Genomic DNA, 14,943 nt, shown 5'->3' with positions numbered 1-14,943 from the left:
GAGAGAGAGCAGGGGGGGTAACGGAGAGAGAGGGAGAGCAGGGGGTAACGGAGAGAGAGAGCGGGGGGGGTAACAGAGAGAGAGGGAGAGCAGGGGGTGAGGGAGAGAGGGTTGGGGAAACGGTGAGAGAGAGAGAGCGGGGGGGGTAACGGAGAGAGAGAGGGAGCGGGGGTGATAACGGAGAGAGAGAGCGGGGGGGGTAACGGAGAGAGAGGGAGAGCAGGGGTAACGGAGAGGGAGAGAGGGTTGGGGAAACGGTGAGAGAGAGAGCAGAGGGGTAACAGAGAGAGAGAGAGAGCGGGGGGGGGGGGGTAACGGAGAGAGAGAGGGAGCGGGGGTGATAACGGAGAGAGAGAGCCGGGGGGGGTAACGGAGAGGGAGAGAGGGTTGGGGAAACGGTGAGAGAGAGGGAGCAGAGGGGTAACAGAGAGAGAGAGAGAGAGCGGGGAGGGGGGTAACGGGGAGAGAGAGAGAGGGAGCGGGGGTGATAACAGGGAGAGAGAGCCGGGGGGGTAACGGAGAGAGAGAGGGAGCGGGGGTGATAACGGAGAGAGAGAGCCGGGGGGGTAACGGAGAGAGAGGGAGAGCAGGGGGTAATGGAGAGGGAGAGAGGGGGTGGGTAACGGTGTGAGAGAGTGGAGGGGTAACAGAGAGAGTGGGGGGGTAACAGTGAGAGAGAGTGGAGGGGTAACAGGGAGAGTGGGGGGGGTAACGGTGAGAGAGAGTGGCAGGGTAACAGGGAGAATGGGGGGGTAACGGAGAGAGAGAGCAGGGGGTAACGGTGAGAGAGCGGAGGGGGGGTGTTAATGGAGAGAGAGGGAGCGGGGCTACCGGGGAGAGAGAGAGAGCCGTGGAGGGGGGTAACGGAGAGAGAGAGAGAGCACAGCACAGGGTAACGGAGAGAAAGATAGAGATCATAGGGATGAGAGGGGAACAGAGAATAGACAGCGAGAGAATGAGGCCAGGAGAGAGTGAGACGGACAGGGAGAGGCTGAAAAAAATTGAGGGAGGGATAGAGGGGCTGAGAGAGGGAAAGGGAAGAAGGAAGGGGGGGTTAGGGGGGAGGCTGAAAGAGGTAGTGATTGAGAGAAAGAAATAGAGAGCGATAGAGAGGTTTAAGGAGTGATTGCAGGAGAGAGAGAGGCAAAGAGAAGGAGAGAGGGTCACAGGAGAGAGAGAGGCAAAGAGAAGGAGAGAGGGTCAGAGAGAGTGAGGTCGGGTGAGACAAAAACAAGGAGAGACAGAGAAGCAAGGAGTTAGAGTGAGGGGAGGCTGAAAGAGAGACAGAGAGAAACGTTATTCTTTCAGGGGACATTGGACATCGCTGGGCAAGTCCAGCATTTGTTCCCCGTCCCTATTGCCCCTTGAATGTTGTGTTTCGCTCAGGGCCATTTGAGAGGACAGATGAGAGCCAGAGCCACATTGCTGTGGCTCTGGAGTCACGTGTAGGCCAGACCGGGTCAGGACGGCAGATTTCCTTCCCTAAAGGACATTAGTGAACCAGATGGGTTTTTCCGACAATTGCAACCACGGTCGCTGAGATTGTCTCTTCTCCAGATTTTAGGAATTGGATTTAAATTCCACTTGCTGCCGGTACGGACGGGAGAGACAGAGCGGGAGACAGAGCGGGAGACTGAGGAGGCAGCAGGATAGAAATCACATCACACCCGCTCGCTACATCCAGAATTTAATCAGAGCCCCTCGCTTGTTGACCTGAGAGGCACTTGGATTAATATTCAAACACAAAGCGAAGGTGTAAACAGCACAATTCAAATGTATTAAATCACAGACACTTCAGCAGGGACCAGACACAACACGAGTATTCACCCCCCCCACCCACCACCCCCCCCTCCCCAACCACCACACTCAAAACCAAGTGAGAGATCCCCCACTCAACTGAGCGAGAGATCCCCCTCCCCAATGCACTCGAAACCGAACGAGAACCACCCCTCCCGCACTCGGAACAGAGGGACCGTCCCCAGCCTGATGAGAGAGAGGTGATGAGAGGGACCCTCGCCCAGTCTGTGGGCAATAAGGGGAGACCCTCCCCCAGCCTGTGGGGGGGGGGGGGGGGGGCCCTCGCCCAGTCTGTGGGCGATAAGGGGAGACGCTCCCCCAGCCTGTGGGCATTAGGAGGGACCACCCCCAGCTGTGGGTGATGGGGGGGACCCTCACCCAGTCTGAGGGGGGGGGGGGACCCTCGCCCAGTCTGAGGGGGGGGGGGACCCTCGCCCAGTCTGAGGGGGGGGGGGACCCTCGCCCAGTCTGAGGGGGGTCCCTCACCCAGTCTGAGGGGGGTGGGGACCCACGCCCAGTCTGAGGGGGGGGGGACCCTCGCCCAGTCTGAGGGGGGGGGGACCCTCACCCAGTCTGAGGGGGGGGGGGGACCCTCGCCCAGTCTGAGGGGGGGGACCCTCGCCCAGTCTGAGGGGGGTCCCTCACCCAGTCTGAGGGGGGGACCCTCGCCCAGTCTGAGGGGGGGACCCTCGCCCAGTCTGAGGGGGGGACCCTCGCCCAGTCTGAGGGGGGGACCCTCACCCAGTCTGAGGGGGGTCCCTCACCCAGTCTGAGGGGGGGGACCCTCGCCCAGTCTGAGGTGGGGACCCTCGCCCAGTCTGAGGGGGGGTGGGGGAGACCCTCGCCCAGTCTGAGGGGGGGGACCCTCGCCCAGTCTGAGGGGGGGTGGGGGAGACCCTCGCCCAGTCTGAGGGGGGGACCCTCGCCCAGTCTGAGGGGGGGTGGGGGAGACCCTCGCCCAGTCTGAGGGGGGGGACCCTCGCCCAGTCTGAGGGGGGGGACCCTCGCCCAGTCTGAGGGGGGGGACCCTCGCCCAGTCTGAGGGGGGGTAAGGGGGATGGGAGATCTGGGGGTGATCTGTTATGGCTGAGATTTGGAAGCAGGGTTGTCGGGGGGGGGCGGAGGGGGGGAAAGAGTTTCAGGATCTGGGGCACCCGTTAGCGAAGCAACAAGAAGTATATCCGTCGCAGCTATCCTTGAATAAACCACGCTGCGGTTCGAGAGGCCACCCTTCGGTCAGTCCACGCTTGCATTTCTGAATTCCTTGACCGCTGGCCCGGGAAAGACATCCCAGAGCTGGCCTCCTGTAAAAGCTGGACAGTCGATGAAGAGTCCGTGTCTGTACGTCCGTCCGGAGATTGCAAACCCTACGGCTGGGTAATCCTGTCCCAGGGAGAACGCTCCGGCTCCGGGTTCAGTCTGGACAATGCTCTGGGAGCGAGAAGGCCAGGGGAGGGGGCACTCAACTGGGGAGCTGCGTCCCTCGATTGGACCGTGGGAAGCGGTGAACTTTGACATGCTTGGACAAGTGATCGCTGCGTGCAAACCTCTTCTCGCACACCGAGCACTGATAGGGTTTAATCCCAGAGTGTGAACGCTTATGTCGCGATAGCTCATCAGAACGAGAAAACCTGGGGGAGGACAGACACAGGACGGAGCATCAGAGCAGAGAGTTCCAAAATTCAGACACTTACACCCAGACACAGGGGGGTACAAACCATCAGAGCCAGTGAGAAACTCAGAGCTGTTCCCACTCAAACATAGTAAGAAGTCTCACAACACCAGGTTAAAGTCCAACAGGTTTATTTGGTAGCAAATACCATAAGCTTTCGGAGCACAGCTCCTTCGTCAGATGGGCACACTCACACTCAAACACACTCACACAACACCACCCAGGACAAAGCAGCCCCGCTCACTCAACACGCGAACATCCACTCCCTCCACCACCGACGCACAGCAGCAGCCGTGTGTACCGCCTACAAGGTTGGTGGCACAGTGGGTTAGCACTGCTGCCCCACAGCAAGAAGTTTAACAACACCAGGTTAAAGTCCAACAGGTTTATTTGGTAGCAAAAGCCACACAAGCTTTCGGAGCTCCAAGCCCCTTCTTCAGAAGCTCCGAAAGCTTGTGTGGCTTTTGCTACCAAATAAACCTGTTGGACTTTAACCTGGTGTTGTTAAACTTCTTACTGTGTTTACCCCAGTCCAACGCTGGCATCTCCACATCATGCCCCACAGCGCCAGAGACCCGGGTTCGATTCCCGGGGGCACGGTGACACAGTGGGTTAGCACTGCGGCCTCTCAGCGCCAGGGACCCGGGTTCGATTCCCGGGGGCACGGTGACACAGTGGTTACACTGCTGCCTCACAGCGCCAGGGCCCCGGGTTCGATTCCCGGGGGCACGGTGACACAGTGGGTTGACGCTGCTGCCTCACAGCGCCAGGGACCCGGGTTCGATTCCCGGGGGCACGGTGACACAGTGGGTTAGCACTGCTGCCTCACAGCGCCAGGGACCCGGGTTCGATTCCCGGGGGCACGGTGACACAGTGGGTTGACGCTGCTGCCTCACAGCGCCAGGGACCCGGGTTCGATTCCCGGGGGCACGGTGACACAGTGGGTTAGCACTGCTGCCTCACAGCGCCAGGGACCCGGGTTCGATTCCCGGGGGCACGGTGACACAGTGGGTTAGCACTGCTGCCTCACAGCGCCAGGGACCCGGGTTCGATTCCCGGGGGCACGGTGACACAGTGGGTTGACGCTGCTGCCTCACAGCGCCAGGGACCCGGGTTCGATTCCCGGGGGCACGGTGACACAGTGGGTTAGCACTGCTGCCTCACAGCGCCAGGGACCCGGGTTCGATTCCCGGGGGCACGATGACACAGTGGTTAGCACTGCTGCCTCACAGCGCCAGGGACCCGGGTTCGATTCCCGGGGGCACGGTGACACAGTGGGTTAGCACTGCGGCCTCTCAGCGCCAGGGACCCGGGTTCGATTCCCGGGGGCACGGTGACACAGTGGGTTAGCACTGCTGCCTCACAGCGCCAGGGACCCGGGTTCGATTCCCGGGGGCACGGTGACACAGTGGGTTAGCACTGCTGCCTCACAGCGCCAGGGACCCGGGTTCGATTCCCGGGGGCACGGTGACACAGTGGGTTAGAGCTGCTGCCTCACAGCGCCAGGGACCCCGGGTTCGATTCCCGGGGGCACGGTGACACAGTGGGTTAGCGCTGCTGCCTCACAGCGCCAGGGACCCGGGTTCGATTCCCGGGGGCACGGTGACACAGTGGGTTAGCACTGCTGCCTCACAGCGCCAGGGACCCGGGTTCGATTCCCGGGGGCACGGTGACACAGTGGGTTAGCACTGCTGCCTCTCAGCGCCAGGAACCCGGGTTCGATTCCCGGGGGCACGGTGACACAGTGGTTAGCGCTGCTGCCTCACAGCTCCAGGGACCCGGGTTCGATTCCCGGGGGCACGGTGACACAGTGGTTAGCGCTGCTGCCTCACAGCTCCAGGGACCCGGGTTCGATTCCCAGCTCGGGTCACTGTCTGTGCGGAGTCTGCACGTTCTCCCCGTGTCTGCGTGGGTTTCCTCCGGGTGCTCCGGTTTCCTCCCACAGGCTGAAAGACGTGCTGGTTAGGGTGCATTGACCCGAACAGGTGCCGGAGTGTGACGACTAGGGGATTTTCACAGTAACTTCATTGCAGTGTTAATGTGAGCCTTACTTGTGACTAATAAATACATTTTAACTTTTTAATTTTATCTTTTAAAAAGCAGTTAGATGGGTACGATGGGTATAGAGGGATATGGGCCAAACGCGGACAATTGGGACTAGCTTAGTGACAGAAAAAAAGGGTGGCATGGACAAGTTGGGCCGAAGGGCCTGTTTCCATGCTGTAAACCTCTGTGACTATGCACCGCAGCGCCTCACCAAGACTCATAGAATCATAGAAACCCTCCAGTGCAGAAGGAGGCCATTCGGCCCATCGAGTCTGCACCGACCACAATCCCACCCAGGCCCCACCCCCACATATTTTACCCACTAACCCCTCTAACCTACGCATCCCAGGACTCTAAGGGGCAATTTTTTTTTTTAACCTGGCCAATCAACCTAACCCGCACATCTTTGGACTGTGGGAGGAAACCGGAGCACCCGGAGGAAACCCACGCAGACACGAGGAGAATGTGCAAACTCCACACAGACAGTGACCCGAGCCGGGAATCGAACCCGGGACCCTGGAGCTGTGAAGCAGCAGTGCTAACCCACTGTGCTACTCCTTAGACAGCATCTTCCAAACAAAGAACAGAGAACAGTACAGCACGGAAACAGGCCCTTCGGCCCTCCAAGCCTGTGCTGATCATGATGCTCTGACGGCACGGTAGCACAGTGGGTTAGCACTGCTGCTTCACAGCTCCAGGGTCCCGGGTTCGATTCCCGGCTCGGGTCACTGTCTGTGTGGAGTTTGCACATTCTCCTCGTGTCTGCGTGGGTTTCCTCCGGGTGCTCCGGTTTCCTCCCACAGTCCAAAGATGTGCGGGTTAGGTTGATTGGCCAGGTTAAAAATTGTCCCTTAGAGTCCTGAGATGTGTAGGTTAGAGGGATTAGCGGGTAAAATATGTGGGGGTAGGGCCTGGGTGGGATTGTGGTCGGTGCAGACTCGATGGGCCGAATGGCCTCCTTCTGCCCTGTTGGGATTCTATGATTCTTCTATGACTAAACTAAAGAAAAAAACCTTCTGCCCTTACCCAGTCCGTATCCCTCTATTCCCTCCCTATCCAGGGACCCATCCAGATGCCTCTTAAATGTTGTTAATGTTCCTGCTTCCACCACCTCCTCTGGCAGCGCGTTCCAGGCACCCACCGCTCTCTGCATGAAAAACTCCCCCCCGCACATCTCCCTTAAACTTTCCCCCTCTCACCTTGAACCTGCGCCCCCTTGTAACTGACCCTTCCACCCTGGGGGAGAAGCCTCTGACTCTCCCCCCTGTCTTTGCCTCTCATCATTCTGTAGAGCAGGTCTCCCCTCAACCTCCGTCTTTCCAGTGGAAACAATCCTAGTTTATCCAACCTCTCCTCATAGCCGACACCCTCGAGACCAGGCAACATCCTGGTGAACCTGCTTCACACTCTCTCCAAAGCTTCCACATCCTTCTGGGAGTGTGGTGACCAGAACTGCACGCAATACTCCAAACACGGCCTAACCCAGGTTTTATATAGCTGCAACATGATTCCCCAACTCTTGTACTCAATGCCCCGGCTGATGAAGGCGAGCAGTCCATAGGCCTTCTTAATCACCTTGGCCCCCTGTGTTGCCATTTTTAGTGAACTGTGGACCTGCACGCCCAGATCCCTCTGTATGTTAATGTTCCTCAGGGTTCTGCCATTTACAGCATAATTCACACCTACATTTGATTCTCCAAATGTATCACCTCGCATTTATCCGGATTAAACTCCATCTGCCATTTCTGTGCCCAAGTCTCCAATCTATCGATATCCTGTTGTATCCTCTGACAATCCCCGGCACTATCAGCAACTCCACCAATCTTCATGTCATCTGCAAACTTACGAATCAGACCCCCCACATTTTCCTCCAGATCATTTATATAAACACAAACAACAGGGATCCCAGCACTGATCCCTGCGGAACACCACTAGCTACAGATCTCCATTCTGAAAAACACCCTTCCACCGCTACTCTCTCTCTTCTATAACCAAGCCGGTTCTGTATCCATCTAGCCAGCCAACCCCCTCCCCCCCCCGCCACCGCCAACCGCACCCCCCCGCTTCCCCCCCTCCCCCACCCCATCCCATCCCATGGGATTTTAGTTTTTGTACCAACCTGCCATGTGGCACCTTGTCAAACGCCTTACTAAAGTCCATATAAACTGCATCCACAGCCCTTCCCTCATCAATTATCTTTGTCACCTCTTCCCACCACCTCTACCGTCTAGAAGGACAAGGGCAGCAGATACCTGGGAACACCCCCACCTGGAGGTTCCCCCTCCGAGTCACTCACCATCCCGGCTTGGAAATATATCGGCCGTTCCTCCACTGTGACTGGGTCAAAATCCTGGAACTCCCTCCCTAACAGCACAATGGGTGTACCTACACCACACTGGGACTGCGGCGGGTTCAAGATGGCGGCTCATCCACCACCTTCTCAAGGGGGTGATTAGGGGTGGGCAGTAAGTGCTGGATCTAATCAATAATGGACACATCCCATGAAGTAACACACTGATACAGGCGCTCATATTCACACCCTCACACATGGACACAGACACACACACACACACAGTGCATATACAACCACACAGACATATAAACATGACACCTCAACACACTTAAACAGTGTCGCAAAATGCACACCCCCACTCGTGCACGCACAAACACTCTCAATTAATCCCTCCTCCAGCCCTACCCCCCCTCCCTATATCCCCAGTTCCAGAGATAGGGAGGGGGTGTAGGGGCTGGAGGAGGTTACAGAGATAGGGAGGGGGTGTCGGGGCTGGAGGAGGTTACAGAGATAGGGAGGGGGGTGTAGGGGCTGGAGGAGGTTACAGAGATAGGGAGGGGTGTGGGGGGCTGAAGGAGGTTACAGAGATAGGGAGGGGTGTCGGGGCTGGATGGGGTTACAGTGATAGAGAGGGGGTGTAGGGGCTGGAGGAGGTTACAGGGATAGGGAGGGGTGTAGGGGCTGGAGGAGGTTACAGAGATAGGGAGGGGTGTAGGGGCTGGAGGAGGTTACAGAGATAGGGAGGGGGTGTAGGGGCTGGAGGGGGTTACAGAGATAGGGAGGGGTGTAGGGGCTGGAGGGGGTTACAGAGATAGGGAGGGGGTGTCGGGGCTGGAGGAGGTTACAGAGATAGGGAGGGGTGTAGGGGCTGGATGGGGTTACAGAGATAGAGAGGGGTGTAGGGGCTGAAGGAGGTTACAGAGATAGGGAGGGGTGTAGGGGCTGGAGGAGGTTACAGGGATAGGGAGGGGTGTAGGGGCTGGAGGAGGTTACAGGGATAGGGAGGGGTGTAGGGGCTGAAGGAGGTTACAGAGGTAGGGAGGGGTGTAGGGGCTGGACGAGGTTACAGAGATAGGGAGGGGGGTGTAGGGGCTGGAGGGGGTACAGAGATAGGGAGGGGGTGGAGGGGCTGGAGGAGGTTACAGAGATAGGGAGGGTGGGTGTAGGGGCTGGAGGAGGTTACAGAGATAGGGAGGGGGGTGTAGGGGCTGGAGGGGTGTAGGGGCTGAAGGGGAAAGGGGCTGGAGGGGGATAGGGGCTGGAGGGGGATAGGGGCTGGAGGGGGATAGGGGCTGGAGGGGGTTACAGAGATAGGGAGGGGGATAGGGACTTGAGGAGTTTGGTGATAGGGAGGGGTGTAGGGGCTGGAGGAGGTTAGTGATAGGGAGGGGTGTAGGGGCTGGAGGAGGTTAGTGAGAGGGAGGGGTGTAGGGGCTGGAGGAGGTTACAGAGATAGGGAGGGGGTGTAGGGGCTGGAGGAGGTTATAGAGATAGGGAGGGGGTGTTGGGGCTGGAGGAGGTTACAGAGATAGGGAGGGGGTGTAGGGGCTGGAGGAGGTTACAGAGATAGGGAGGGGGTGTAGGGGCTGGAGGAGGTTACAGAGATAGGGAGGGGTGTAGGGGCTGGAGGAGGTTACAGAGATAGGGAGGGGTGTAGGGGCTGGAGGAGGTTAGTGAGAGGGAGGGGTGTAGGGGCTGGAGGAGGTTAGTGATAGGGAGGGGTGTAGGAGGTTAGTGAGAGGGAGGGGTGTAGGAGGTTAGTGAGAGGGAGGGGTGTAGGGGCTGGAGGAGGTTAGTGAGAGGGAGGGGTGTAGGGGCTGGAGGAGGTTAGTGATAGGGAGGGGCGTAGGAGGTTAGTGAGAGGGAGGGGTGTAGGAGGTTAGTGAGAGGGAGGGGTGTAGGGGCTGGAGGAGGTTAGTGAGAGGGAGGGGTGTAGGGGCTGGAGGAGGTTAGTGAGAGGGAGGGGTGTAGGGGCTGGAGGAGGTTAGTGAGAGGGAGGGGTGTAGGGGCTGGAGGGGGTTAGTGAGAGGGAGGGGTGTAGGGGCTGGAGGAGGTTAGTGAGAGGGAGGGGTGTAGGGGCTGGAGGAGGTTACAGAGATAGGGAGGGGTGTAGGGGCTGGAGGAGGTTACAGAGATAGGGAGGGGGTGTAGGGGCTGGAGGAGGTTATAGAGATAGGGAGGTGGTGTAGGGGCTGGAGGAGGTAACAGAGATAGGGAGGGGTGTAGGGGCTGGAGGAGGTTATAGAGATAGGGAGGTGGTGTAGGGGCTGGAGGAGGTTACAGAGATAGGGAGGGGTGTAGGGGCTGGAGGAGGTTAGTGAGAGGGAGGGGTGTAGGGGCTGGAGGAGGTTAGTGAGAGGGAGGGGTGTAGGAGGTTAGTGAGAGGGAGGGGTGTAGGAGGTTAGTGAGAGGGAGGGGTGTAGGAGGTTAGTGAGAGGGAGGGGTGTAGGAGGTTAGTGAGAGGGAGGGGTGTAGGGGCTGGAGGAGGTTAGTGAGAGGGAGGGGTGTAGGAGGTTAGTGAGAGGGAGGGGTGTAGGAGGTTAGTGAGAGGGAGGGGTGTAGGGGCTGGAGGAGGTTAGTGAGAGGGAGGGGTGTAGGAGGTTAGTGAGAGGGAGGGGTGTAGGAGGTTAGTGAGAGGGAGGGGTGTAGGGGCTGGAGGAGGTTAGTGAGAGGGAGGGGTGTAGGAGGTTAGTGAGAGGGAGGGGTGTAGGAGGTTAGTGAGAGGGAGGGGTGTAGGGGCTGGAGGAGGTTAGTGAGAGGGAGGGGTGTAGGAGGTTAGTGAGAGGGAGGGGTGTAGGAGGTTAGTGAGAGGGAGGGGTGTAGGGGCTGGAGGAGGTTAGTGAGAGGGAGGTGTGTAGGAGGTTAGTGAGAGGGAGGGGTGTAGGAGGTTAGTGAGAGGGAGGGGTGTAGGAGGTTAGTGAGAGGGAGGGGTGTAGGAGGTTAGTGAGAGGGAGGGGTGTAGGGGCTGGAGGAGGTTAGTGAGAGGGAGGGGTGTAGGGGCTGGAGGAGGTTAGTGAGAGGGAGGGGTGTAGGGGCTGGAGGAGGTTAGTGAGAGGGAGGGGTGGGTTTGATGAATGTGCTGTATAAATGCCGCTGGTTTTTCTGGGCCTCACTCACCTCCAGTCACAGCCGGGCCAGGTACAGGCGAAGGGCTTCTCTCCGGTGTGCCTCCTGTTGTGGGCCTTCAGGTGGCTGCTCTTGCTGTACATCTTGGTGCAGCCGGGGTAGGAGCACTTGTGCACCTTGGCCACCTCGGTCACGGGGCAGGAGGTGGCGGCCGGTTTGACCTGGGGCGGACCCTGGGCCGAGAGCTTGGCGGCGATGCGGACAAACTGGCGGGGGGCGACGGAGGGGGTCGTCTGGGGCACCAGGGTGTACGTGTGCCCCTGGACGCTGAGCAGGAGCTGGGGGAGCAGCGCCTGACCATCCCTGGCGAGCTGCAGCAGGAGGCTGGAGGGTCTGGGGGAGGACGGGACCCCGTCCGGGGTCTGCGGATGCCTCTCCCGCTCCATCACCCCGGCACGCTGGAGAGGGCATCCCTCCCGTGCCTCCCGGGGCCAGTGAGCAGGAGGCAACCCTTCGCCTGTCAGCGCCAGGGTGGCTTTCTCCAGAAGGAATTCCTCGATCTCGTCCAGGGTGGGTTTGAAGGGCTGCAGGGGGCAGGGGGGCCGATCGGGGAAGTCGGGGCCACGGTGCTCCGAGCTCTCTGCCTGCGCAAACAGGTAATCGATGAAGCTCTCATCGGGAACGCTACCCTCGGATTCCGGGAAGCTGTGGCTGGAACTGTCGCTGTCATACTTCCAGAGCAGCGAGTGGGCAGATTCCGCAATCTGGGAACTCCGCTCCGGGCTGCGATAGTAGAACATCTGATCCACGGGGTTCAACTCCAACTCGGTCCCGGTGTAAAACAGAGTCCGGGCTTCTCACAGATCTGCCAAAGAAAATAGAAATCCAATTAAAATCCAACTCAAACACTCCCAGGACAGGTACAGCACGGGGTTAGATACAGAGTAAAGCTCCCTCTACACTGTCCCCATCAAACACTCCCAGGACAGGGACAGCACGGGGTTAGATACAGAGTAAAGCTCCCTCTACACTGTCCCCATCAAACACTCCCAGGACAGGGACAGCACGGGGTTAGATACAGAGTAAAGCTCCCTCTGCACTGTCCCCCATCAAACACTCCCAGGACAGGTACAGCACGGGGTTAGATACAGAGTAAAGCTCCCTCTACACTGTCCCCCATCAAACACTCCCAGGACAGGGACAGCACGGGGTTAGATACAGAGTAAAGCTTCCTCTACACTGTCCCCATCAAACACTCCCAGGACAGGTACAGCACGGGGTTAGATACAGAGTAAAGCTCCCTCTGCACTGTCCCCATCAAACACTCCCAGGTCAGGTACAGCACGGGGTTAGATACAGAGTAAAGCTCCCTCTACACTGTCCCCCATCAAACACTCCCAGGACAGGTACAGCACGGGGTTAGATACAGAGTAAAGCTCCCTCTACACTGTCCCCATCAAACACTCCCAGGACAGGTACAGCACGGGGTTAGATACAGAGTAAAGCTCCCTCTCCACTGTCCCCATCAAACACTCCCAGGACAGGTACAGCACGGGGTTAGATACAGAGTAAAGCTCCCTCTACACTGTCCCCATCAAACACTCCCAGGACAGGTACAGCACGGGGTTAGATACAGAGTAAAGCTCCCTCTGCACTGTCCCCATCAAACACTCCCAGGACAGGTACAGCACGGGGTTAGATACAGAGTAAAGCTCCCTCTACACTGTCCCCATCAAACACTCCCAGGACAGGTACAGCACGGGGTTAGATACAGAGTAAAGCTCCCTCTCCACTGTCCCCATCAAACACTCCCAGGACAGGTACAGCACGGGGTTAGATACAGAGTAAAGCTCCCTCTACACTGTCCCCATCAAACACTCCCAGGACAGATACAGCACGGGGTTAGATACAGAGTAAAGCTCCCTCTCCACTGTCCCCCATCAAACACTCCCAGGACAGGTACAGCACGGGGTTAGATACAGAGTAAAGCTCCCTCTACACAGTCCCCATCAAACACTCCCAGGACAGATACAGCACGGGGTTAGATACAGAGTAAAGCTCCCTCTCCACTGTCCCTCATCAAACACTCCCAGGACAGGTATAGCACGGGGTTAGATACAGAGTAAAGCTCCCTCTACACTGTCCCCCATCAAACACTCCCAGGACAGGTACAGCATGGGGTTAGATACAGAGTAAAGCTCCCTCAACACTGTCCCCCATCAAACACTCCCAGGACAGGTACAGCACGGGGTTAGATCAAGAGTAAAGCTCCCTCTACACTGTCCCCCATCAAACACTCCCAGGACAGGTACAGCACGGGGTTAGATACAGAGTAAAGCTCCCTCTACACTGTCCCCCTCTGTGTCTGTGCCCTGTTTGAGAACAGAGACCACTCCATCTGACGAAGGAGCATTGCTCCGAAAGCTTATGGTATTTGCTACCAAATAAACCTGTTGGACTTTAACCTGGTGTTGTGAGACTTCTTACTGTGCTTACCCCAGTCCAACGCCGGCATCTCCCCATCAAACACTCCCAGGACAGGTACAGTACGGGGTTAGATACAGAGTAAAGCTCCCTCTACACTGTCCCCATCAAACACTCCCAGGACAGGTACAGCACGGGGTTAGATACAGAGTAAAGCTCCCTCTACACTGTCCCCCATCACACACTCCCAGGACAGGTACAGCACGGGGTTAGATACAGAGTAAAGCTCCCTCTACACTGTCCCCATCAGTGAATGTTGAGCGTGTGAGTGGTGTTTTACCTGAGGTGCAGTGCAGCGCTGTCCTGGGACAGGGGGGTGCCGCCTCGATGTGGACCCTCTGAATTGGGAGCTCAGTCAGGGCGCGCCCTGGTCTGTCGATCGGCTGTGAGGATGGGTGGTTGTATCAAGCTGCAGCGGTCGAGAACCTTACATAGATGAATGTCCGGATGGATTCTACACTCGCTGGCCCTGTATTGGTTTCAGTTGCTCCCTCGGTCCGGCGCTCCCTCGGTCCGGTGTTCCCTCGGTCCGGCGTTCCCTCGGTCCGGCGTTCCCTCGGTCCGGCGTTCCCTCGGTCCGGCGCTCCCTCGGTCCGGTGTTCCCTCGGTCGCTGAGTCCTCAGTGCTGAGCGGAATCCCTCAGCCTGCCGCTATGAAGCAGCCTCTCTTATTTATGAAGAGCCTGACCCCACTCCTGTGAAACACAACAAAAACTGAAGCTACGTCAGGGCTCCGCTGAAGGTTCCAGCCTCTCATTGGACCAGTGCCCCGGGAATGGTCAGCCCACCATCCCGCCATTGGTCCGGGATAGTTTGGGAGCCGTGCCGATGTTGTTTGGCACCTGTCCGGCCCCCCTGTTAATGTGCAACCCCTTCCACTCTGCGTAACTGAGCAAACAGCAGCTGGGTTCATCACAGTTTAACCTCACACACCGTCTAGCAAACACAGGCTGCATTTCCATAGCGCCCTCCACCAGCCCCCAAAGCATTTCACCATCCGTGGGGGAAACATGGTCGCTGCTGCAATGCAGCCAGTATGTACACAGCAAGATCCCACTAACAGCAATGTGACTGTCAGTTCACTTGTGATGTCGATTCAGCCATAAATATAAACATCCCAGAACATTGAGGAGAATTCTCCCCATTCTTCTTCCAATTGTAGCTCTCCCTCAGCACTGACCCTCCCACAGTGCGGCGCTCCCTCAGCACTGACCCTCCCACAGTGCGGCGCTCCCTCAGCACTGACCCTCCCACAGTGCGGCGCTCCCTCAGCACTGACCCTCCCACAGTGCGGCGCTCCCTCAGCACTGACCCTCCCACAGTGCGGCGCTCCCTCAGCACTGACCCTCCCACAGTGCGGCGCTCCTTCAGCACTGACCCTCCCACAGTGCGGCACTCCCTCAGCACTGACCCTCCCACAGTGCGGCGCTCCTTCAGCACTGACCCTCCCACAGTGCGGCGCTCCCTCAGCACTGACCCTCCCACAGTGCGGCGCTCCCTCAGCACTGACCCTCCCACAGTGCGGCGCTCCTTCAGCACTGACCCTCCCACAGTGCGGCGCTCCCTCAGCACTGACCCTCCCACAG

General features: G+C 58.4%; 1 protein-coding gene across 1 annotated transcript; it reads right to left on the bottom strand.

Annotated features, from left to right (window-relative positions):
• Positions 1-2,819: 2,819 nt before the first annotated feature.
• Positions 2,820-14,551, bottom strand: LOC144490956 (Krueppel-like factor 15). The gene is made up of 3 exons (XM_078208631.1): positions 13,639-14,551; positions 10,926-11,739; positions 2,820-3,428 (listed from the first exon to the last, which is right to left on the bottom strand). Exons 2-3 carry the CDS (start codon positions 11,672-11,674, stop codon positions 3,260-3,262), a joined length of 918 nt encoding a protein of 305 aa, XP_078064757.1. The 5' UTR covers positions 11,675-11,739; positions 13,639-14,551; the 3' UTR covers positions 2,820-3,259.
• Positions 14,552-14,943: the final 392 nt, after the last annotated feature.

The sequence above is a fragment of the Mustelus asterias genome, unplaced genomic scaffold (assembly GCF_964213995.1).
Source record: "Mustelus asterias unplaced genomic scaffold, sMusAst1.hap1.1 HAP1_SCAFFOLD_4114, whole genome shotgun sequence".
Taxonomy (NCBI): Eukaryota; Metazoa; Chordata; class Chondrichthyes; order Carcharhiniformes; family Triakidae; genus Mustelus; species Mustelus asterias.
Note: the sequence above shows the minus strand (reverse complement) of the source record. Positions and strands in the feature narration are given on the sequence as shown.

Coding starts and splice junctions, on each gene's coding strand:
- LOC144490956 (XM_078208631.1), bottom strand. CDS start 11,674: ATGTTCTACTATCGCAGCCCGGAGCGGAGTTCCCAGATTGCGGAATCT. Junction 3,429..10,925: donor TGGCCCGGCTGTGACTGGAG/GTGAGTGAGGCC, acceptor GTCCTCCCCCAG/GTTTTCTCGTTCTGATGAGC.